At 37.4% G+C, this 22,876-nt stretch overlaps 1 protein-coding gene across 1 annotated transcript in view; it reads left to right on the top strand.

Annotated features, from left to right (window-relative positions):
* Window positions 1–21,970, top strand: part of ACTR10 (actin related protein 10) — a 36,864-nt gene extending 14,894 nt beyond the window's left edge. Inside the window, exons 8-13 of the mRNA XM_046010015.1 lie at window positions 4,615–4,650; window positions 6,822–6,901; window positions 6,979–7,052; window positions 17,960–18,041; window positions 19,504–19,705; window positions 21,107–21,970. Of these exons, the coding sequence (XP_045865971.1) occupies window positions 4,615–4,650; window positions 6,822–6,901; window positions 6,979–7,052; window positions 17,960–18,041; window positions 19,504–19,705; window positions 21,107–21,288 (656 nt within the window). The 3' untranslated portion in view covers window positions 21,289–21,970. The remainder of the gene's footprint in view (window positions 1–4,614; window positions 4,651–6,821; window positions 6,902–6,978; window positions 7,053–17,959; window positions 18,042–19,503; window positions 19,706–21,106) is intronic.
* Window positions 21,971–22,876: the final 906 nt, after the last annotated feature.

The raw sequence follows: 22,876 nt of genomic DNA on the forward strand, positions 1-22,876 counted from the left end.
GTCCTCCCACAACCCTGAGCCTTTATTTATTCTATTTCTTTACCTGGGATGTGGGTTTTTGACCCCTCTATGTGACTCAGCTGGAATGTCATTTTATTACAAAGCCTTCCTCATTTCATCTGAGGAGAATAAATTTCTCCCCTCTCTGTTCAGTCCTCCATAGTATTATAGCACGTATGCCATATCCTCGTTTGCCTGTTAACTCACCTGTTTCCCTTCCTAGACTTTTGAGGATCCCTGTCTTACTTGATTTTCAATCAGTAGCACTTAGTGTACTACCTGGGCACTGAATAAATGTTGGAAAAGAGAATGGCAAGTTTTTAGGACAGTTATCCTTGCGTGTATTTTTTTCATGTTTTTCTTTTGGTAGTTAAGATAATAACATTCTCTATTCTATAGACTAGTTTATAATTTTTCTTTTCCAGATAAACTTTGTTACTCTTTTATTTATTTTTTAGATTTTATTTACTTGTTTTTTTTTTTTTTTTAAGATTTTATTTATTTACTTGACAGACAGAGATCATAAGCAGGCAAAGAGGCAGGCAGAGAGAGAGGGGGAAGCAGGCTCCCTGCCAAGCAGAAAGCCTGATGCAGGTCTCGATCCCAGGACCCTGAGATCATGACCCGAGCCGAAGGTAGAGGCTTAAACGACTGAGGCACCCAGGCGCCCCAGATTTTATTTACTTATTTGACAGACAGATATCACAAGTAGGCAGAGAGAGGGGGTAGCAGGTTCCCTGCTGAGCAGAGAGCCCAAAGCAGGGCTCCATCCCAAGACCCTGGGATCATGACCTGAGCCAAAGGCAGAGGCTTTAACCCACTGAGCCACCCAGGCGCCCCTAACTTTGTTACTCTTTTAGTATGTCATGAAGACAGTTAATTTATAAAAATGTATCCAAAGATAATGGGTTTGTATAGCTTCCCAAGATATTTTTAAGGAAGGTCTTCTTTAAAACTGATTATAACATTTCCTTTTAATTATGAAAACACCCTTTTTTTAACCAACACAGTGGATTCTGACTGTAATCTTTCCCTCACATAATCTCCCAAATCTGAGTCTGTGATAGCCTTATAGTCCTACTAATTGTGGAATTAAATCATATCATTATTTGCTGAATGACATGCTTAGGAGGATCAGAAACTCAAATATATTTAAAACATCTTTTCTCGGGGCATCTGGATGGCTTAGTGGGTTAAGCCTCTGCCTTCGGCTCAGGTCAGGATATCGGGGTCCTGGAATCAAGCCCGTCAGGCTCTCTGCTTGGCGGCGAGCCTGCTCTCCTCTCTTTCTGCCTGCTGCTCTGCCTGCTTGTGCACACGCACTCTCTCTCTCTGTCAAGTAAATAAATAAGTCTTTAAAAAATAAAATAAAGGGCGCCTGGGTGGCTCCGTGGGTTAAGCCGCTGCCTTCAGCTCAGGTCATGATCTCGGGGTCCTGGGATCGAGTCCCACATCGGGCTCTCTGCTCAGCAGGGAGCCTGCTTCCCTCTCTCTCTGCCTGCCTCTCTGTCTACTTGTGATCTCTCTGTCAAATAAATAAATAAAATCTTTAAAAAAATAAAAATAAAATAAAATAAAACAAAATATCCCTTCTCAAGGTCCTTAACAAGGATTATGGGGGTCACGTAGGTGGCTCAGTTGATGAAATGGCTGCCTTTGGCTCAGGTTGTGATCCCAGGATTCTGGGATCGAGCCTCGCATCCGGCTTCCTGTTCGGGAGAGACCTGCTTCTCCCTCCCCCTCTGCCTGCCACTCTGCTTACTTGTGCTATCTCTCTGTCAAATAAATTACTTAATTAATCTTAAAAAAAAAAGATTACGGGTAAATTTTATGTCTACTTGGGTATGCTTAAATGAACTTTGAATGAGCTTTTTTTCATTTGAAAATTTGAATTTGAAAAATTCATTTGAAAAAATTTCATTTTTTTTTCATTTGAACCTAGTTCAAAAAGAATAAATATACTGAAGTAAATTATATATAAAAATATTATCCTCCTTCTCCTAAATTAATTGAAATTTAGATAATGATTTTTCAGAGCCAGAGATAATACCTCCTTTCTATTCCTTATTTGAGAAGTTTAAATAATTATTATTCACTAAGATTAAGGAACCTCTTCCCAAAGCAGCATCTACCCCCAGCTAAAATACTTATTTTCAAGCCTACTTTACATGTTGCCTAAAGAAAACTGTTTTTCATATTATCAAATTTCTTTGTTACATGTTGGAATTCATCTGAATATTCCTAAAGAATATATAGCAGTTACAAAATGTTACAGTTTTTAGCACCTGTTCTTAAATTATAGGTTTGTATAATCTAGTTACATTTCTTCTTTTTTTTTTTTTTTAAAGATTTTATTTATTTATTTGTCAGAGAGAGGGAGAGAGAGCAAGCGAGCACAGGCAGACAGAGGCAGAGGGAGAAGCAGGTTCCCTGCCGAGCAAGGAGCCGGATGTGGGACTTGATCCCAGGAGCCTAAGGCAGCCGCTTAACCACCTGAGCCACCCAGGCGCCCTCTAGTTACATTTCTGTCTTTGTAGTCAAATTAAAATTTTTTTGGAAATCTCTATCCTTTTGTGAGGTGAATTTAAACACATAAGGACTATTTCCTTACACCACAGACAAAAATAGACTCAAAATGGATTAAGAAGTCTTCAAACTTTTGATCACACCCTAGCCCCATCAGTAAGAACTCTGAATCATGTACCTTCAGTACATATGTATGTTTATTTATAAATTTTATGCATACTATTACTATTATTACTGTATTATGAAACACACAAAAGTAAGAATTTGTAAAGGATGAAATAATAGTAAATAATAATTCTAAAGTTGTACTTACTAATGCTAAAAGTGTTTTGCTCCTCAGAAAAGCAGTGTGATTAAATAGGGGTGCTTGGGTGGCTCAGTGGGTTAAGCCTCTGCCTCCGGCTCAGGTCATGATCTCAGGGTCCTTGGATCTAGCCCTGCATCGGGCTCTCTGCTCAGCAGGGAGCCTACTTCCCCCACACTCTCTCTGCCTGCCTCTCTGCTTACTTGTGATCTCTCTCTTTCTGTCAAATAAAATCTTTAAAAAAAAAAAAAGCAATTTGATTAAATATTATTTATTATTTTTTAAAGGTTATGACTTAACATTTTGAAGGTGTGACTTTTAAGTTTAATGTATATTAATACTTTGTTTCAGTGACTGTCATAACTTAAAGATACAGCTAACAAGATAATGTAGATTCAGATGGAAAAAGTGCATGAGTACACTTATGAAGTCATGATTCCATTTTCAGCTATAAATTTCTGTCTAACTTGATGTAAATAACTTGTAATTATAAATCAGAATATTTTTACATACTTAACAATGAGTTAAAAAGAGTTTAGAAGGTCTTAAATTTAGTTTAGGAAATGTTTCTTAGTCTGACTTGGATAACTAAATTTTTAGCAACAGAATTACATAACAATGATAATATATCCAAATGTCCACCTTTGAAAAGTTCCCAGTATTGTATAGATTTCTTTGAATAGGTACATTCTCCTTTTTTTTTTGTTTTTATTTTTCTCTGGATTTTTATTTAAATTCTAGTTAATTAACATATAGTATAATACTGGTTTCAGGAGTAGAATTTAGTGATCAGTAGAATTTAGTGATGCATCACTTACGTACAACACCCAGGGCTCATCACAACAAACCCCCTTCTTTTTTTTTTTTTTTTTTTAAGACTTTATTTTTTTAGAGTAGTTCTAGGTCCACAGCAAAATTAAGAAGATAGAGATTTCCCATAAACTCCCTGCCCCCACCCGTGCATAGCTTGCCCCATGATAAGCATCCCCAGCAGAATGGTTTGCTTGTTACAACAGGTGAAGCTTATCATTAACACCTCCAATCCATAGTTTACACTAGGGTTCACCCTTGGCAATCTACATTCTATAACAAACCCCCTTCTTAATACCCATCACCCATACCTGCCCACCTCCCCTCTGTCAATCCTGAGTTTGTTCTATATCGTTAAGAGTCTCTTATGGTTTGCTTCCTCTCTCTCTCTCTTATTTTTTTTTCCTTCCCATATGTTCATCTGTTTTGTTTCCTAAATTCTACAAATAAGTGAAATCTTACAGTATTTGTCTTTCTCTGACTTATTTCACTTAGCATATACATTCTAGATCCATCCATGTCATTGCAAATGGCAAGAGTTCATTTCTTTTTTTTTTTTTTTTTAAGATCGTACTTATTTATTTGACACACAGAGAGATCACAAGTAGGCAGAGAGGCAGGCAGAGAGAGGGCGGAAGTGGGACTTGATCCGAGGACCCTGAGATCATGACCTGAGCCGAAGGCAGAGGCTCAACCACATGAGCCACCCAGGCGCCCCAAGAGTTCATTTCTTCTTGATGGCTGAGTAATATTCCTGTGTGTGGGATGTGTGTGTATATGGATTGACTTTGAATAATGAATTTTCTTCCCTAGAAACAAAGTTAATTTTCTGCTTAGTTTTGAAAAAGTCATAGTACTTACATTTTTTAAAATTTTGCAGAAATGGAAAGTGGTAATGTGAGTTCAATTTAACAGATTGTTTCTGCTTATTATTAAACTTCTATAGTTCTAAATACATAAAATTTCTGTTTCAGGTTCAATTCCAGAAGGTGTCTTAGAGGACATTAAAGGTAAACTAAATTCCCATTTTTGTCCTGTTTATCCTTAAGTATTAGTTTAGAGGGCATGTGTTTCTAAATATTTACAGAAGTACAAAATACATCAAATACATAATGTAATATCCTAAAAATATTTAATATATACGATAGGCTGTGGAATAATGTAAATAAAATTTTCATTTTTCTTTAGATTTATGGAAGCTTTTGGCATTACTTATGATGTCTTATTGAAGAATCCTCTCAATTATAGAATATATAGGATTACTAGGGAATTAACAGTTTGCACAGTATGAAGTAACAGATAAATTGCTTAAAAAAGACACTGGTCTTATGTTGTATAGAAGTTTTTTTTAACTCTAGTTTCTAAATACGTACTTGTTAGGTCATTTTACTGACTTCAGAAGTTCTAATTTGGGGCCAACTGACTGAGCCACCCAGGCACCCCAGCTTTCTGGTATTTTGATTCACTTAAAGGAGAAGCAATAAAAATATAATTTAAGGGGTGCCTGAATGGCTCAGTCATCAAGCATCTGCCTCTGGCTCAGGTTATGATCCCAGGGTCCTGGGATCAATGCCCACATCAGGCTTCCTGCTCAGCAAGGAGCCTGCTTTTCCCTCTCCCTCTGCCACTCCTCCTGCTTGTGGCACGCTCTCTCTCTCTCTCCCATCCGCTTTGTCAAATAAAAAAAATAAGAAAATAAATAATATTCTTCAGTGCTGAGAATGTTGACATAAAATTAATAAGAGAGAATCAGATAATAATGGATTTTAGAATTAAATGAGACCTGGAGATAATCTGGTACAGTTAGGACCCTGAAATACGTGATTTGTTCATTGTCACACCATAGTTAGGGTTAGAGCTAGGGCTGAAAAATGGATCTTGTTCTTCATTTTATTGTTTCTTTATGTGGTATAATTACCTAAAACTTCTTCAGTTATTATAAAACCTGAGTCATTTGTACATGCTTATTTGCAGTAGCTTCTTAAGGGCTAAGTATTTATCTTACATAACAAAGATAGCTATGAGGACTTGAATAAAATAAAAAATATGTAAGTAGCATGAGCACCTAGCTTACTATCTAGCTTATTAGCGTATTAGAGATTCTTAATATATTTTGAATTAGTGATTGAGAAGAATTTTATATAAAGTGTAAATATATATTTAAGTAATGTGTTTTACAAGTAATTAACTCATTAGATTTCTTGCATTCAACATCAGTTTTGTTTCTAGTTAAAAATGTTCTATTCCAGGGTGCCTGGGTGGCTCAGTCGTTAAGCTTCTGCCTTAGACTTGGGTCTAAAATATTTTTTTAAATGCTCTATTCCTTACCTATTTATGAAAATAATTTGAAGCAACTTATTATAAAAGGTACCTTGTAACAGAAATAATCTTTGTGGGCACCTGGATGGCTCAGTCAGGTAAGTGTCTGCCTTGGGCTCAGGCCATGATCCCAAGGCCCATGATCCTCAGGCTATCTATCCTGGGATCGATTCCCATATTGGGCTCTGGGGAGCTTGCTCTTCCCTCTACTCTTGCTCCCCCATCCCCCAACCCCACTCATGCTCTCGGGTGATCTCTCTCTCTCTCTGTGTCAAATAAATAAAATCTCAAAAACCTTTAAAAGAATAAATGATCAAAGTGCAAGAAAAAAAAAAAGTTGATCCTGTAGAAGGGAAATAGTAGTGTTGGGCTATGCCAAAAGGGAGAAAATAATCATGTCAAAAAAAACACTAAAGTGCTACTGCAGCTAGGAGCAAAATTTAGCTTTATATTTTGACCAAGATTTTTAAAAAGATTGAGATAGATACATAGGATTAAATACAGAGACAGAAATCAACCTGGTTTAAAGAAACATGCTACATTTTCATGATGCTAAAATTTGTTTTTATTATGGTACTCTTTATACCGGGAATATAAAAAAATATAATAGTTTCCTCAAAGGTGTTTTTTTTTAATGTGATTTTGTGAAAGATGAACACGCAACATGTCTTATGATTCCTCAGTGAATAAAAAGGTTTTTTATTTGTGAATAAATTGTCATAACCAGACTAAAGGCAGGGATAGTTTATAAAATGTGGAAGAATGGATAACTAGCATGTTCACTTGAATAGAATCATTTAAACTGGACATAGATTGATTCAATCACAAACCATAACAAAGTCTCCCTTTTCTTTCTCCTCAGTGCGCACTTGTTTTGTAAGTGATCTGAAACGTGGATTAAAAATCCAAGCAGCAAAATTTAATATTGATGGGAATACTGAGGTAAGTTAAAAGTAAGTATGTATTTTTTCCCAGAGGTTATAACCTATATACTTATGTTTATGATATTTATATTTCAGCGTCCCTCACCGCCCCCAAATGTTGACTACCCATTAGATGGAGAGAAGATTTTACATGTTCTTGGATCAATCAGGTAGACCTTAATTTTTATCAGCAAAATAATGAACTAAAATGAATTTCTGGCCTTTAAAAATATACAGGCCTTAATATTGCTGCTTTAACAATTATGTGTTCTTCATTAGGCCTCCTCTTTCATGATTAATTTTATTAACTCAACTCAACTTCTTTTTTTTTTTTTAAGATTTTGTTTGAGAAACAGCACATGCAGAGGGAGGGGCAGAAGCAGAGGGATAAGCTGACTCCCTGGCTGAGCAGGGACCCCAGTGTGGGGCTGGATCCTAGGACCCTTGGGATCATGACTTGAGCCAAAGGCAGACACTTAACCAACTAAGCCACCCAGGCACCCCTGTTACTCAGCTTTTTAACTTTATAAAAAATTTAAGTAACGGGCACCTGGGTGGCTCAGTGGGTAAAGCCTTTACCTTCAGCTCAGGTCATGATCTCAGGGTCCTGGGATTGAGTCCCACATCGGGCTCTCTGCTCAGCAAGGAGCCTGCTTCCCCTACTCTCTCTCTGCCTGCCTCTCTGCCTACTTGTGATCTCTGTCAAATCAATAAATAAAATCCTTAAAAAAATTTTTTAAGTAACTCAAAATTAATTAGTAGGACTATAGTAGTGAAAAAAGTATAATAATTTTTTTTTTAAGATTTTATTTATTTAGGGGCGCCTAGGTGGCTTAGGTTGGTTAACTGTCTGCCTTCAGCTCAGGTCATGGTCTCGAGGTCCTGGGATCAAGCCCCACATTGGGCTCCCTGCTCAGTGGGAAGTCTACTTCTTCCTTTCCCTTTACTGTTCCCCTTGCTTCTGCTCTCTCTCTCTCAAATGAATAAATAAAATCTAAAAAAAAAAAACCACAATATTTTATTTATTTAGAAAGCATACATGCATGAGCTCAGGGGAGGGACAGAGGGAAAGAGAGAAAGAATTTCAAGCAGACTCCATGCTGAACGCAGAGCCTGATGCAGGGCTAATCTCATGAAATCATGACCTGAGCCATAATCTAAGTCAGACCACTGACTGAGCCACCCAGGTGCCCCTAAAGTATAATACTTTAAAACAGGCTTCAGCAAACCTTTTCTATCAAAAATCAAAGGGTAAATAGGTTAGGCTTTGTGAGCTATATGATCTGTGTTGCAACTGTACTTTGTACAATTAGAGTAAAAATCAGCCATAGACAGTATGTAAATGTGAATGAGCATGGCTGTGTTCTAATAAAAACTTCATTTACAGAAACAGATGGGCTAGATTTGCTTGCGGGCCACAGTTTGCTGGCTCCTGCTTTAAAATGTTTTCATGGTAGAAAGAATGCATTCTTCCAAATATGCCAAATCTTTTTTTTTTTTTTTTTTTTTTAAGATTTATTTGTTTGAGGGGCGCCTGGGTGGCTCAGTGGTTAAATCCTCTGCCTTTAGCTCAGGTCATGATCCCCAGGTCCTAGGATCAAGCCCCGCATCGGGCTTTGCGTTCAGCAGGGAGCCTGCTTCCTCCTCTCTCTCTCTGCCTGCCTCTCTGCCTACTTGTGATCTCTGTCTGTCAAATAAATAACTAAAATCTTTAAAAAAAAAAAAAAAAAAAAAAGATTTGTTTGAGAGAGAGAGTGAGCGAGAGAGAGGAGTAGGGGGAGGGGCAGAAGCCTACTCCCCACTGAGCAGGGAGCCTGACATGGGTCTCCGTCCCAGGACCCTAAGAGCCAAAGGCAGGTACCTAATGGAATGAGCTACTCAGGCACCCCAAATATGCTAAATCTTAAGGACTAGTTAGTAATTCACTTTTTCATTATTCATTAGATTATTCTAGCCAATGATGCAATATCAGTTGTTAAGGACTTACATAATTATATTGGTAACAGTAGCATTTATCTTTATACACAAGCTTTATAAAATTTGTTATGAAAGTTCCATTTGTAAAATACCAGAAGATGCACAGAAAAGAGTTATGTAACTGTTGGATTCTGAGATAATATAGAGGTTGAAATATTTAAAGGATGAACATAAATATACAGACATTAAAAAAGGTAGGGTAGGAGAACAAAAAGAGTGAGAATGTAGTACTTTTTGATAGTAACTTTAATCATTTTATCTCTTTTTTAAATTATATTCATTAAATTACCATTTTAAATTTTCTCCAGGTTGTTGAGTGGAGCCCAAAATAAGAGAAGAAAATAGATGTTGAAGGAAATTAAAATGGATGGTTACATATTAGCAGGAAAATAGATTGGGAATAAAAAAGTCACCATGTTTCACATTTCAGACCCAGTTAATTTACAGTTGTTTGCTAACCTGTTTTTCCTACTGAAAATCTAGTGCTGTTGAAACCTAATACTAGTACTAGAAACCTAAGTACTAGTCAGAACTTTGTTGGTAAATCAGAAGGGTCATTTAAAGTAAAAGACCATTTTAAAAAACCATATAATAGGGGCATCTGGGTGGCTCAGTGGGTTAAAGCCTCTGCCTTCAGCTCGGGTCATGATCCCAGAGTCCTGGGATCAAGCCCCGTGTCGGACTCTTTGTTCAGTGGGGAGCCTGCTTCCCCCTCTCTCTCTGCCTGCTTCTCTGTCTACTTGTGATCTCTGTCTGTCAAATAAATAAAATCTTTAAAAAAAAACCCATATATTAAATATTTCATATTAAAGGATATAAATGTGTAGTTATTTGCCAAACTTTTTTCTGGGAACTTTTCTTTGAGGGTAAGTCTGCTTCTAGAGTTTGGAATTAGGTATATGTACATAAACCAGGAAATTCATGGTTTATTATTTCCAAGTGTTTTTTTGTTTTTGTTTTTTAAAGATTTTTATTTGTTTATCTGACAGACAGAGATCACAAGTAGGCAGAGAGGCAGGCAGAGAGAGATAGAGGAGGAAGCAGACTCCCCGCTGAGCAGAGAGCCCAATGTGGGGCTCGATCCCAGGACACATGACCGGAACTGAAGGCAGAGGCTTTAACACACTGAGCCATCCAGGCAACCCTTTGTTTTTGTTTTTAAGTGCAGTGAGAACTTAGTTATTTGTGAATCAGTCTTTGTACAGAATTCTTACATTTTTTTCTAGACTTTAACCATTGTATTAACCATATTAAAAAGATGTTAGGGGCAACTGACTGGCTCTGTTGAGCATTAGATTCTTGATTTTGGCTCAGATCATAATCTCTGGGTCCTGGGCTGGAACCCCATGTCGGGCTCCTTGCTCAGTGCTGGAATCTGCTTGAGATTCTTTCTCCCTCTCTCACTATTTCTACCTGTATGCTTTCTCTCTCTCTAATGAATCTCTCTCTCTAATTTTAGAAAAAGATTTTAAAAATAATTGCCTTTTCAAAGCATTTAGCTTAGTTCACATAGAAAAACAACTTATTTTCTACTCTAGTATTTGTTAAGTAGTAATTGTAAAATTATATATTTTCAATATCAAATCTTGGTAATAAAAGCCTTGAAAAAAGAAAACTGGTGCTCTGTAACCATTCATCTCAGCTGGTAGAAATGGAAGTATGCAGGCATAGCAGCAAGTGGCTGACTGTAAGTGTTGAGCATAGTGCAGGCCTCAGTATACCTTAATGATGAAATGGAGAGTTAGCAGGTAGGTTGAGTCTTATAAAGAGAATTTTATGTTTTGAAAAAGATTCAAGAAAGCTTCAAAATTCTATGCATACTATCATCTAAATTTTATTTTTAAGAAGTAGTGCTTATATATGCATATGTATAGGTAGTTTTGTATTGTATTGCGTAGGATTCAGTTTGGCCACCAGTTACACAAACCTGACAGTAGTGGCTTCACTAAGATGCAAGTTTGTCTCTCTTGGGGTACCTGGGTGGCTCCATCAGTTGAGTGTCTGCCTTTGGCTCAGGTCATGATCCTGGGGTCATGATCCTGGGATCGAGCCCCACATCAGGCTCCCCACTCAGCAGAGAGCCTGCTTCTCCCTCTCCTTCTGCCCCTTCCCATTCATGTGCGTGCCTGAGCATGTGCTCTCTCTTTCTCCCTCTCAAATAAATAAACAAAAATCTTAAAAAAAAAAAAAAAAGAAAAAGGTTTGTTTCTCTTTTAAAAGAACTTCACAGGTAGATAGTCCAGAGATGGTAAAACAACTCCCGTCAGGGATGTAAACATCCTTCCATCTCTCATCCTTTGCGGGGATAGCCCTGTCCTTAGGGACCAGGGTCATTGCTGGAGGTACAGCTACTATATCTCTGATTAAAGCAAGATACCCTAGGAAGGGAAAGGAAAAGTGCTTCCTCTCCATTTTTCTTTATTTTGATTTTTTTAAGATTTTATTTATTTATTTGACAGACATAGTGAGCGACGGAACACAAGCAGGGAGAGTGGAAGAGGGAGAAGCAGGCATCCCAGGATGCTGGGATTATGACCTTAGCCAAAGGCAGATGCTTAATGACTGAGCCACGCAGGTGCCCCATCCATTTTTTAAAATTAATTAATTAATTTTGAGAGAGAGATTAAATCCATTTAGGGAGAAGGGGTGGAAGGAGAGGGAGAAAGATTCTCAAGCCAACTCTGTGCTGAGTGCAGTGCCACACTCAGGGCTCGATCCCATGCCCCCGAGGTCACAACCTGAGCTGAAACCAAGAGTTAGCTATTTAACCAGCTCTGCCACTCAGGTGACCCTGCTTCCTCTCCTTTTTAAGGAGACTTTGTAGAAGCCCCACATATCACTTCTGCCACCATCTCATTGTCTATTCCTTAGCTACCCATCTAGCTACAATGTAAATACAGTGTTACTACAAGGTAAATAGTGTTTCTGAAAAAAAAAATTTTTCCTTTCCTTTCCTCTTCAAGATTTTATTTATTTGACAGAGAGAGAGAGAAATAACTGGAGAGGGAACACCAGAAGGGGGAGTGGGAATGGGAGAAGCAGGTTCATGACCAGAGGCTTTATGACTGTGCCATCCAGGTGTCCCATAAATACAGTGTTTCAACTGGGGAGGGGCATTCTATCCAGCTTAAAAATGGAGTTCTATCTTTTTTTTTCCTTCTGAATAATTATAGATTCACAGGAAATTGCAAAGATAATATAGGGAAGTCTCCATGTACTCTTCACCCAGATTCCCAGTAAATTGGCATCAGTGTAATGTGTATGTACAGTTCTATGTAATTTTATCACACATAGATTTTTTTCAAATTTAATTTTATTTTTTCAGTGTTCCAAGATTTATTGTTTATGCACCACACCCAGTGCTCCATGCAATACATGCCCTCCTTAGTACCCACCACTAGGCTCACCCATGCCCCCACCTACCTCCCTTCCAAAACCCTCAGTTTGTTTCTCGGAATCCACAGTCTCTCGTGATTTATCTCTCCCTCCAATTTCCCCCAACTCACTTCTCTCCATTTCCCCATGTCCTCCATGTTATTCCTTATGCTCCACAAGTAAGCAAAACCATATAATTGACTCTCTGCTTGACTTATTTCACTCAGCATAATCTCCTCCAGTCCCGTCCATGTTGATATAAAAGTTGGGTATTCATCCTTTCCGATGGAGGTATAATACTCCATTGTATATATGGACCATATCTTCTTTATCCATTCATCTCTTGAAGGGCATCTTGGCTCTTTCCACGGTTTGGTGATTGTGGCCATTGGTGCTATGAACATTGGGGTACATATGGCCCTTCATTTCACTACATCCATATCTTTGGGGTAAATACCCAGTAGTGCAATTGCAGGGTCATAGGGTAGCTCTGTGTTTAATTTCTTAAGGAATCTCCACACTGTTTTCCAAAGTGGCTGCATCAACTTGCATTCCCACCACCAGTGTAAGAGGTTTCCCCTTTCCCCACATCCTCTCCAACACTTGTTTCTTGCCTTGTTAATTTTGGCCATTCTAACTGGTGTAAGGTGGTATCTCAGTGTGGTTTTTGATTTGATTCTCCCTGGTGCTAATGATGATGAATGTTTTTTCATGTGTCTGTTAGCCATTTGTATGTCTTGTTTGGAGAAATGTCTGTTCATGTCTTCTGCCCATTTTTTGACATGATTATCTGGTTTTTGAGTGTTGAGTTTGAGAAGTTCTTTATAGATCTTGGATATCAGCCCTTTAAGTGTCATTTGCAAATATCTTATCCCATTCTTTGTTTTGTTGACTGTTTCCTTTGCTGTGCAGAATCTTTTTATCTTGATGAAGTCCCCAAAGTTCATTTTTGCTTTTGTTTCCTTTGCCTTTGGAGATATGTCTTGAAAGAAGTTGCTGTGGCTGATGTCAAAGAGGTCACTGCCAATGTTCTTCCCTAGGATTTTGATAGATTCCTGCCTTACATTGAGGTCTTTTATCCATTGAAAGTTTTTCTTTGTGTATGGTGTAAGAGAATGGGTGAGTTTCATTCTTCTATACATAGCTGTTCCAATTTTCCCAGCACCATTTATTGAAGAGACTGCCTTTTTTCCACTGGATATTTTTTCCTGCTTTGTTAAATACTATTTGACCATAGAGTTGTGGGTCCATATCTGGGCTCTCTGCTCTTCCACTGGTCTGTGTGTCTTTTTTTGTGCCAGTACCGTGCTGTCTTGGTGATTACAGCTTTGTAGTAAAGCTTGAAATCAGGCAACATGATGCCTCCAGTTGTGTTTTTCTTTTTCAACATTTCCTTAGCAATTCAGGGTCTTTTCTGGTTCCATGCAAATTTTTTTTTTTTTTTTTTTTTTTTAAGATTTTATTTATTTATTTGACAGAGAGAAATCACGAGAGAGGCAGGCAGAGAGAGAGGAAGGGCTCCTCATTGAGCAGAGAGCCCGATGCGGGACTCGATCCCAGGACCCTGAGATCATGACCTGAGCCAAAGACAGCAGCTTAACCCACTGAGCCGCCCAGGCGCCCTCCATGCAAATTTTAAGATTGTTTGTTCTAGCACTTTGAAAAATGCCAGTGGAATTTTGATCAGGATAGCACTGAAAATACAGATTGTTCTGGGCAGTATAGACATTTTTAACAACGTTTATGCTTCTGATCCGTGGGCATGGAATGTTTTTCCATCTTTTTGTGTCTTCAGTTTTTTTTCATGAGTGTTCTGTTGTTCCTCAAGTACAGATCTTTTACCTCTTTGGTTAGGTTTATTCCAGGGTATCTTATGGTTCTTGGTGCTATAGTAAATGGAATCGATTCTCTAATTTCCCTTGTTAGTATACAAGAAAACAACTGATTTCTGTGCATTGATTTTGTATCCTGCCACATTACTGAATTGCTGTATGAGTTACAGTAGTTTGGGGGTGGTCTTTTGGGTTTTCCATAGAAAGTATCATGTCATCTGTGAAGAGAGAGTTTGACTTCTTTGCCAATTTGAATACCTTTTATTTCTTTTTGTTTTCTGACTGCTGTTGCTAGGACTTCTAGTACTATGTTGAACAACAGTGACGAGAGTGGGCATCCTTCTCCTGTTCCTGACCTCAAATGGAAGGCTGTCTGCTTTTCCCCATTGAGAATGATATTTGCTGTGGGTTTTTCATAGATAGATTTTATGAAGTTGAGGAGTGTTCCCTCTATTGCTGTACTTTGAAGAGTTTTAATCAGGAACAGATGCTGTATTTTGTCAAATGCTTTTTCTGCATCAGTTGAGAGGACCATGTGATTCTTCTCTCATTGATTTGTTCTATCACATTGATTCATTTGTGAATGTTAAACCACCTTGCATCCCAGGGATAAATCCCCCATGGTCATGGTGGATAATCTTTTTAATGTATTGTTGGATCCTATTAGTTAGTATCTTGTTGAGAATCTTGGCACCATATTCATCAGGGATATTGGTCTGAAATTCTCCTTTTTGATAGGGTCTTTGCCTGGTTTAGGGATCAGGGTAATACTAGCTTCATAGAAAGAGTCTGGAAGTTTTTCTTCTGTTTCTATTTTTTGAAACAGCTTTAGGATAATAGGTTTTATTTCTTCTTTGAATGTTTGGTAGAATTCCCCAGGGAATCTGTCAGGACCTGGGCTCTTGTTTTTTGGGGAGGTTTTTGATCACTGCTTCAATCTCGTTACTTGATATTGGTCTATTCAGGTTGTCAGTTTCTTCCTGTTTCAGTCTTGGAAGTTTATAGGTTTCCAGGAGTGCATCCATTTCTTCTAGGTTGCTTAACTTACTGGCATGTAACTGTTGATAATAATTTCTGATGATTGTATTTCCTGGTGTTAGTAGTGATCTCTCCCCCTTTCATTCATAATTTTATTAATCTGGGTCCTCTCTCTTTTCTTTTGGAATAGTTTGGCCAGTGGTTTATTGATCTTACTGATTCTTTCAGAGAACCAGCGTTTAGTTTCATTGATATGTTCTACTGTATCTCTAGTTTCTAACTTACTGATCTCTGCTCTAATCTTGATTATTTCCCTTCTTATACATGGGGTTGGCTTAATTTGTTGTTGATCTTCCAGTTTTTTAAGGCGTAAAGAGAGTTGGTGTATTCAGGATTTTTCTGTTTTTTTGAGTGAGGCTTGGATGGCTGTGTATTTTCCCCTTAGGACCACCTTTGCTGTATCCCATAGGTTTTGGACCGATGTGTCTTCATTCTCGTTGGTTTCCATGAATTGTTTAAGTTCTTCTTTGATTTCCTGGTTGATCCTTGAGCAGGATGGTCTTTAGCTTCCAAGTGTTTGAATTCCTTCCAAACTTTTTCTTATGGTTGAGTTCCAGTTTCAAAGCATTGTGGTCTGAGTATACACAGGAAATAACCTCAATCTTTTGGTATCGGTTGAGCCCTGATTTGTGACCCAGTATGTAGTCTGTTCTGGAGGAAGTTCCAGTGAGCTTGAGAAGAATGAGTATTCTGTCGTTTTGGGGTGGATGTTCTGTATGTATCTATGAGGTCCATCTGGTCCAATGTGTTCAAGGCTCTTGTTTCTTTATTGTTTTTCTGCTTGGATGACCTATTACTTAGAGTGGCATGTTAAGATCCCATACAATTAATGTATTCATATCAATATGACTGTTTTGATTAATAGTTGGCTTATGTAGTTGGCTTCTCCCATATTGGGGGCATGAATATTTACAATTGTTAGATCTTGGTGGATAGACCTTTTAAGAATGATGTAGTGTCCTTCTATATTTCTGACTACAGTCTTTAGCTTAAAATCTGATTTATCTGATATGAAAATCACTACCCCAGCTTTCTTCTGAGGCCTGTTGGCATGAAAGATGCTTCTCCATCCCTTCACTTTCAGTCTGGATGTATCTTGCAGACAGCATATGGACAGGTCCTGTTGCTTTATTGGTTGCAGTCTGCAACCCTGTACCATTTTACGGGAGCATTTAGGCTGTTCATATTGAAAGTGATTATTGAAACATAAGTTTTTATTAACATCACATTGCCTGTGAAGTCCTTGTTTCTATAGATTGTCTCTGTAAATTTCTGTTCTATGTCACTCTTGGGTTCTTTCTTTTATAGAACCCCCTTTAATATTTCTTGTAGTGCTGGCTTGGTCACATACCCTTTTAAACCTTGCAGTCTTGGAAGCTCTTTATCTCTCCATCATTTTGAATATCAGCCTTGCTAGATAAAGTATTCTTGGCTGCATGTTCTTCTCATTTAGGGCCCTGAATATGTCTTGTCAGCCCTTTCTGTCTTGCCAGGTTTCTGTGAACAGTTCTGACATTATTCTGATGGTCCTTCCTCTGTATTTAAGGAATCTCTTCCTCCTAGCTCCCCTTAAGACCTCCTGTCTGAAGTTATGATTCGTGAATTTCACAATAAGTGTCTGGATATCTTTCTAGACTCATTGATCTTGGGGAGGGGGTGTCTTTTCTGCCTCTAGGACATGAACACTTGTTCCATTCCCCAAATTAGGGAAATTTTCATCCAGAATTTGTTCAACTATATCTTCTAGTCTTCTCTCTTTCTCCAACCACCCCCCCGCAAGGGATCCCAATTAATTCTGACATTGGAATGTTTCATGGCATCATTCATTTCCCTGATTCTGTTTTCATGGCTTCTAAGCTGTTTGTTCCCCGTCTCCTCCTTATCCTTCTTTTCTATCAGTTTATCTTCTAGATCACTAATTCCATCTTCTCAGTTATCTGCCTTGGTTACCCTAGCTATTAGAGTATTTATATTAGATTGGATCTCACTGATAGCATTTTTTTTTAAAGATTTTATTTATTTATTTGACAGATGGAGATCACAAGTAGGCAGAGAGGCAGGCACAGAGAGAGGGGAGGAAGCAGGCTCCCTGCTGAGCAGAGAGCCTGATGCGGGACTCAATCCCAGGACCCTGGGATCATGACCTGAGCCGGAGGCAGAGGCTTCAACCCACTGAGCCACCCAGGTGCTCCTCACTGATACCATTTTTAACTTCTGCCAGATTGGCTCTCACTTCACCTGTAGAGATTCTATGTTGTCATTAATGGTCTTCTCCAACCTAGCCACACATAGATTTTTTTAATCACCACCATAATCAAGATACAGAACTATTCCATCACTACAAAAATCTTCCTTGTGCTACCCCAAAATAGGGTTCTTTTAATTTGAGAACGAACAGGAAAATGGATATTTTGATAGGCAACTAACTATCTTTGCCATGTTATTTTTAAAAACAATGAAATGCTTGGGGAGAGGGTTGTTTTTTTAATGTTTTGTATGTGAACCTGCTTCTTGAATCTTACTTTTATAGAATTTCATTCCTTTTCTGTTATTAGGCTTAAGGAAGTATAATTGGACAAAATATATGTTAATCTGTACATAATAATAGTTGTAGCTAATACTCAGGGAGTACCTCCTTTGTACCAGACAATGTGCTGTTGACTCATTGAATCCTTAACTCCACACCTGTAAGGCAGGTGCTGTTACTCTCCTTGTTCACAAATGAAAACACCCTGGGTTTTAATAATGATTCTATGTTAACATAGTACTGTTACTTAAAAAAATAGAACTGATGATATGTTCTGTATTGTACTATATGATGCCAACAAAGCACTCTCTGTTTTTAATCTCACTAGAGATTCAGTTGTGGAGATTCTTTTTGAACAAGATAATGAAGAGAAATCAGTTGCCACTTTAATACTGGATTCCCTTATACAGGTATTTTGTATTTTGATTTTGGAGAAAGTTTCAATTTAGGACTACAGCCCTTTAGAGAAAAAAAAATTTCTTCAAGATTTATTTTTTAGAGAGAGAGAGTATGGGGGAGGGGTAGAGGGAGAGAGTCTTAAGCAGATGCTACACTGAGTGGGGAACCTGATGCCAGGCTCAGTCTCAACGCTAATATTACAACCTGAGCTGAAGTGAAGAGTTGGATGCTTAACTGACTGTGCCACCCAGGCGCCCTGAGAAAAAAAAAATTTTTAAGTAATCCCTACACCTCATGTGGGGCTTGAATTCACAATCCCATAATCAAGATCGCATACTCTACTGACTGAGACAGCCGGGCGACCTGAGAAAATTTTTAAATGTTATTTTCTGTATTTATATTTTATTTTTTATTTTTAAAGATTTAACTTATTTATTTGGTGGAGATAGCACATGCAGGGGCAGCTGAGGGAGAGGGAGAATCAGGCTCCCCGCTGAGCAGGGAGCCCGATATGGAACTCGATTCCAGGACCCTGAGATCATGACCTGAGCCCAAGGCAGGTGTGTAACTGAATGAGCCACCCAGGGGCCCCTGTATTTATATTTTAGCCACTGGTTACAATTTTTAGTTTTTATGTTAAATTCTACAGTTACCGAGTTGTATTTTGGCACCGAGATAGGGTATTTACAACATTTCAGACTCAGGGATAAGTAGGGCTATCCTACATTATTTCTGTAGCAACAATATCAGATTTTTATTTTGTACCTAATATAGCTTATAGTTTCTTCAAATGCAGGTTTGCATAGTATTGAATTTTAAATTCTATAGGGTATATTATAGTATGTCTCTTTTGTTTAATGACTATGGAATCACAGAACTCCACATGAAATGCCATCGCTTTGGAAGATATTGTCTACCTCTGGCAGCTCTACTCAGGCTTTTGTGAAAAATATAGCATCAGTGAAAGACTTCAACATTCTAATTTTTAGCACTGATATAGAAACATAATTTTTCTAAGAATGTTCTCTTCCCACTGGGCAACTGGCTGTGGATATATTAACTGTGACACTATCAACTTAGGAAAATTAAGTTTCTACATACTTAACTTACTAAAAAAAGAAATAATGTTATTTTATTTTTTCTCATGTTCTTCTGAGTCAACTGAGTCATTCTACCCTGAAAATGAGAATACTCACATATAACTACCATATACCCTGTCGAATTTTAAATTCTATACTGTTAGATTTTTGAATCTTTGGAGTTCTATATTAGGAATATGGCAGTATTATCATAGTTATATTTGCTACATGAAAAACTCCCTTGTTAAAGAAATCTTGCTGTGCCTTTTTTTAAATAGTAATGATCACCTATTTAATTTGTAATATATAATCTGTATATTTTCTTGAATCCAATCAAGCATTATTTATACAGGTAAGAATAAACTCTTTCTTTTTTCTTTCTCTTTAATAACAGTGTCCAATAGACACCAGAAAGCAACTGGCAGAGAATTTGGTGGTCATAGGTGGCACATCTATGTTGCCAGGATTTCTCCACAGATTGCTTGCAGAAATAAGGTATTTGGTCGAAAAACCAAAATACAACAAAGCACTTGGCACCAAGACATTCCGAATTCATACTCCACCTGCAAAGGCTAATTGTGTGGCCTGGTTGGGAGGTAAGAATTTAGTTTTTAAAATATAATGATTATGTAGTAATTAGTCCCTAACTGGTATTCTTAATGGATATGTTAGAATAGATGATTCGGTCTTAAAAACTGCTCACTTAACAAACTAATAGAATTATTAAATAATTTTCTTTGAGCACTGACTTTTCCTTAAGTTATTGTCAGAAATATATACCTATTTCTCTTGGCATTTGCACTTCAATTTTTTATGTAAACTTCATCCAGTTAAAGTCATTTCTCATAATAGTGATTGATAGCTGTGCATTTATTCCAGTATAATACCATTGCTCATAACATTTGTTTTAATTCCTTCTAAAGGTAATTTGTGAGACATATATGAGAATTGATATCTTTATTTTATAATTACACTTTTATTTTGTGACTGAGTTCATTGAATGATAATTCATAGGAAATGATAGGCTCATTGAAATAAGGAAATAGCCTGTATATATAAAGAGACTATATAGAGAGAGGGAAAGAGACTATATTTATAGAGAGAGAGAGAGAGAGAAAGAGAAGGAGACAACTTTGAAGATATACATATATAGGAAGAGAGGGAGGGAGAGAGATCTACTTCGAAGAGAAAAACAGTCGTGGCTGTTTATATTTATGTATGTTCTAATATGTGTTTTATATTGCACTTGCAGCTAATAGGTATCTTGATCATTAGAAAAAGTATTGAGATTTTAAATGAATTTTTTTTTTTTTTTTAAGATTTTATTTATTTATTTGACAGAGAGGGAGATCACAAGTAGGCAGAGAGGCAGGCAGAGAGAGAGGAGGAAGCAGGCTCCCTGCCGAGCAGAGAGCCCGATGCGGGGCTCGATCCCAGGACCCCGAGATCATGACCCGAGCCGAAGGCAGCGGCTTAATCCACTGAGCCACCCAGGCGCCCCTTAAATGAATATTTCTTGTAGAATTTGGTTAAAATGTTATTTTGATCTAGGACAAACAGATTTAGTTACTAGATTATTTTCTAAAGACTGCTTTGTGAGTCTTTATATAAAGTCTTCAGCATAGACTTGGGTGGATTTATAATGATGTTTATTGGGTTTTATAGTACTGTTTTATTTATTGACATACAATCTTAAAGTTGTGGCAAAGAAAACCACACATTATTTACTGTATTTACACAGAATTGAAAGTAGTTTGCACCACTCTCTACCTCACCTGCTTTTAGACACAGTAATGCTTATTAGCATTTTCACTATAATCTGCTATAGGCCATTTAAGTTATTTTCAACATAGGAATTGTGGCTTACTCTGTTATTAAAAATATAAGCTATAAAAGAACTGCAAGTACTTTGAGGAGTATGAGTATGGTTCACCTGTACATAAACTTTTCTGGTAAAAGTTTTCATCTTGACTATAAAAATATTTTTTACCACACAGGAGCTATTTTTGGAGCACTACAGGACATACTTGGGAGCCGTTCAGTCTCAAAAGAGTATTATAATCAGACAGGCCGTCTACCTGATTGGTGTTCTCTTAATAACCCACCTTTGGAAATGATGTTTGATGTTGGGAAAACTCAGCCACCGCTGATGAAGAGAGCATTTTCCACTGAGAAATAAAAATTTGATTGAAATTCAACTTTGCTTTGTGTCAAGTTCTAATCAATTATAAGCAAATTGTACAAAGTATGTAGGATGCTGTTAGAGGTGACTCTATGGAAGTGAAAGCTTTCTGTAGTTACTCTGCATTAATATTTAATTCTTTTGACTGTTGTTTCTCTTGTGTAGTAGTAAAACAGTAGCTGATGCTTATGAAATTTGTTGTATTTATATCAATAAAATATAGTAAAGCAGTTTAATTTTGGAAGTTTGTTACATGGTTTAGTTTCCAAAAAGAGTAATAACATTGTCCCTCCACAATTCACATCATCTGCCCTGAGTATTGGAGAATCCATCTGTTTAATTATTTTTAGCAGTTATTTAAAGAACAAATAATATTAACCATTACTAGGTATTTTAAATATTAACATGGGTCTCTTTCTTCAAATGCTTTTGTTTTGGTATTTATGTGTCCCTGTGAGAATGCTACTTTTCCAGGAATATATTTGACCCTTTGGACTGAGAATGTTCAGTAGATTAGTTAAACATTTGTTAAGCCAAGTATGGAAATGTTCACTTTTTAACTTTACAGTGTCTTTATGAATAATTCTGCATTTCTAAGAAGATATTTCATTTTTATGCAAAGGTATTTCATTTTATGTACTTTTATGAAACTGCTTTATAAACATGTATTCATAATGTTTTTAATCTCGTGCTTTTTATCTTCTCGTGATAGAAGTTCTTGGAAATAGGTACTCAGTGTTTGATTTTTATTTTTGTTTGTTCTTCATTTGTTTTTAACAAACTACCTTTTACTGAGAAATTGCTGGTTTTATTCTTCCCAGATGCCTGTGAAAATACGTACACCTGTTCCTGAAGAATGTACTCATATTCCTGAAGACAGAGTAGGAATTGATACATTTTCTGGACTGTATAACCTGTGTCCATTCTTACTCATGGTTTAATCATTTTGATTGTCCTTTTGGGTCCTTCCTAGTTTTGCCATATACTTTATGTGTGAAAATACCAGCAGCACCCACTAACACTTGAAAGAACTGTTCCTGGCATTAAGAATAGGAAAGAATTTAAGGGGGTGGGGAAGAACTTTTTGTGTGTGTGTGTGTGTGTGTGTGTGTGTGTTTAAAAATATTTCTAAAAAATAAAAATAAAAATACTTCCAGCAGGGTGCCCACTGGCTTAGTCAGTTAAACATCTGCCTTTGGCTCAGGTCATGATCCCAAAGTCCTAGGATCGAGCCCCACATTGGGCTTCCTGCTCACTGGGGAGTCTGCTTCCTGCTCTCACTCTTCCTCTGTGCTCTCTCTCTCTCTCAAGTAAGTAAACAAAATCTTTTAAAACATTAAAATTAAGGGGCTCCTGCGTGGCTCAGTGGGTTAAAGCCTCTGCCTTCAGCTTGGGTTATGATTTCAGGGTCCTGGGATCGAGCCCCGCATATTGGCCTCTCTGCTCAGCAGGGAGCCTGCTTCCTCCTCTCTCTCTGCCTGCCTCTCTGCCTACTTGTGATCTCTCTCTGTGTCAAATAAATAAATAAAAATTTTTTTAAAATATTAAAATTAAAAAATAATTAAAAATAATGCTAGCTCTACTT

Source organism: Meles meles, chromosome 6 (assembly GCF_922984935.1).
Source record: "Meles meles chromosome 6, mMelMel3.1 paternal haplotype, whole genome shotgun sequence".
In the NCBI taxonomy this organism is placed as follows: domain Eukaryota; kingdom Metazoa; phylum Chordata; class Mammalia; order Carnivora; family Mustelidae; genus Meles; species Meles meles.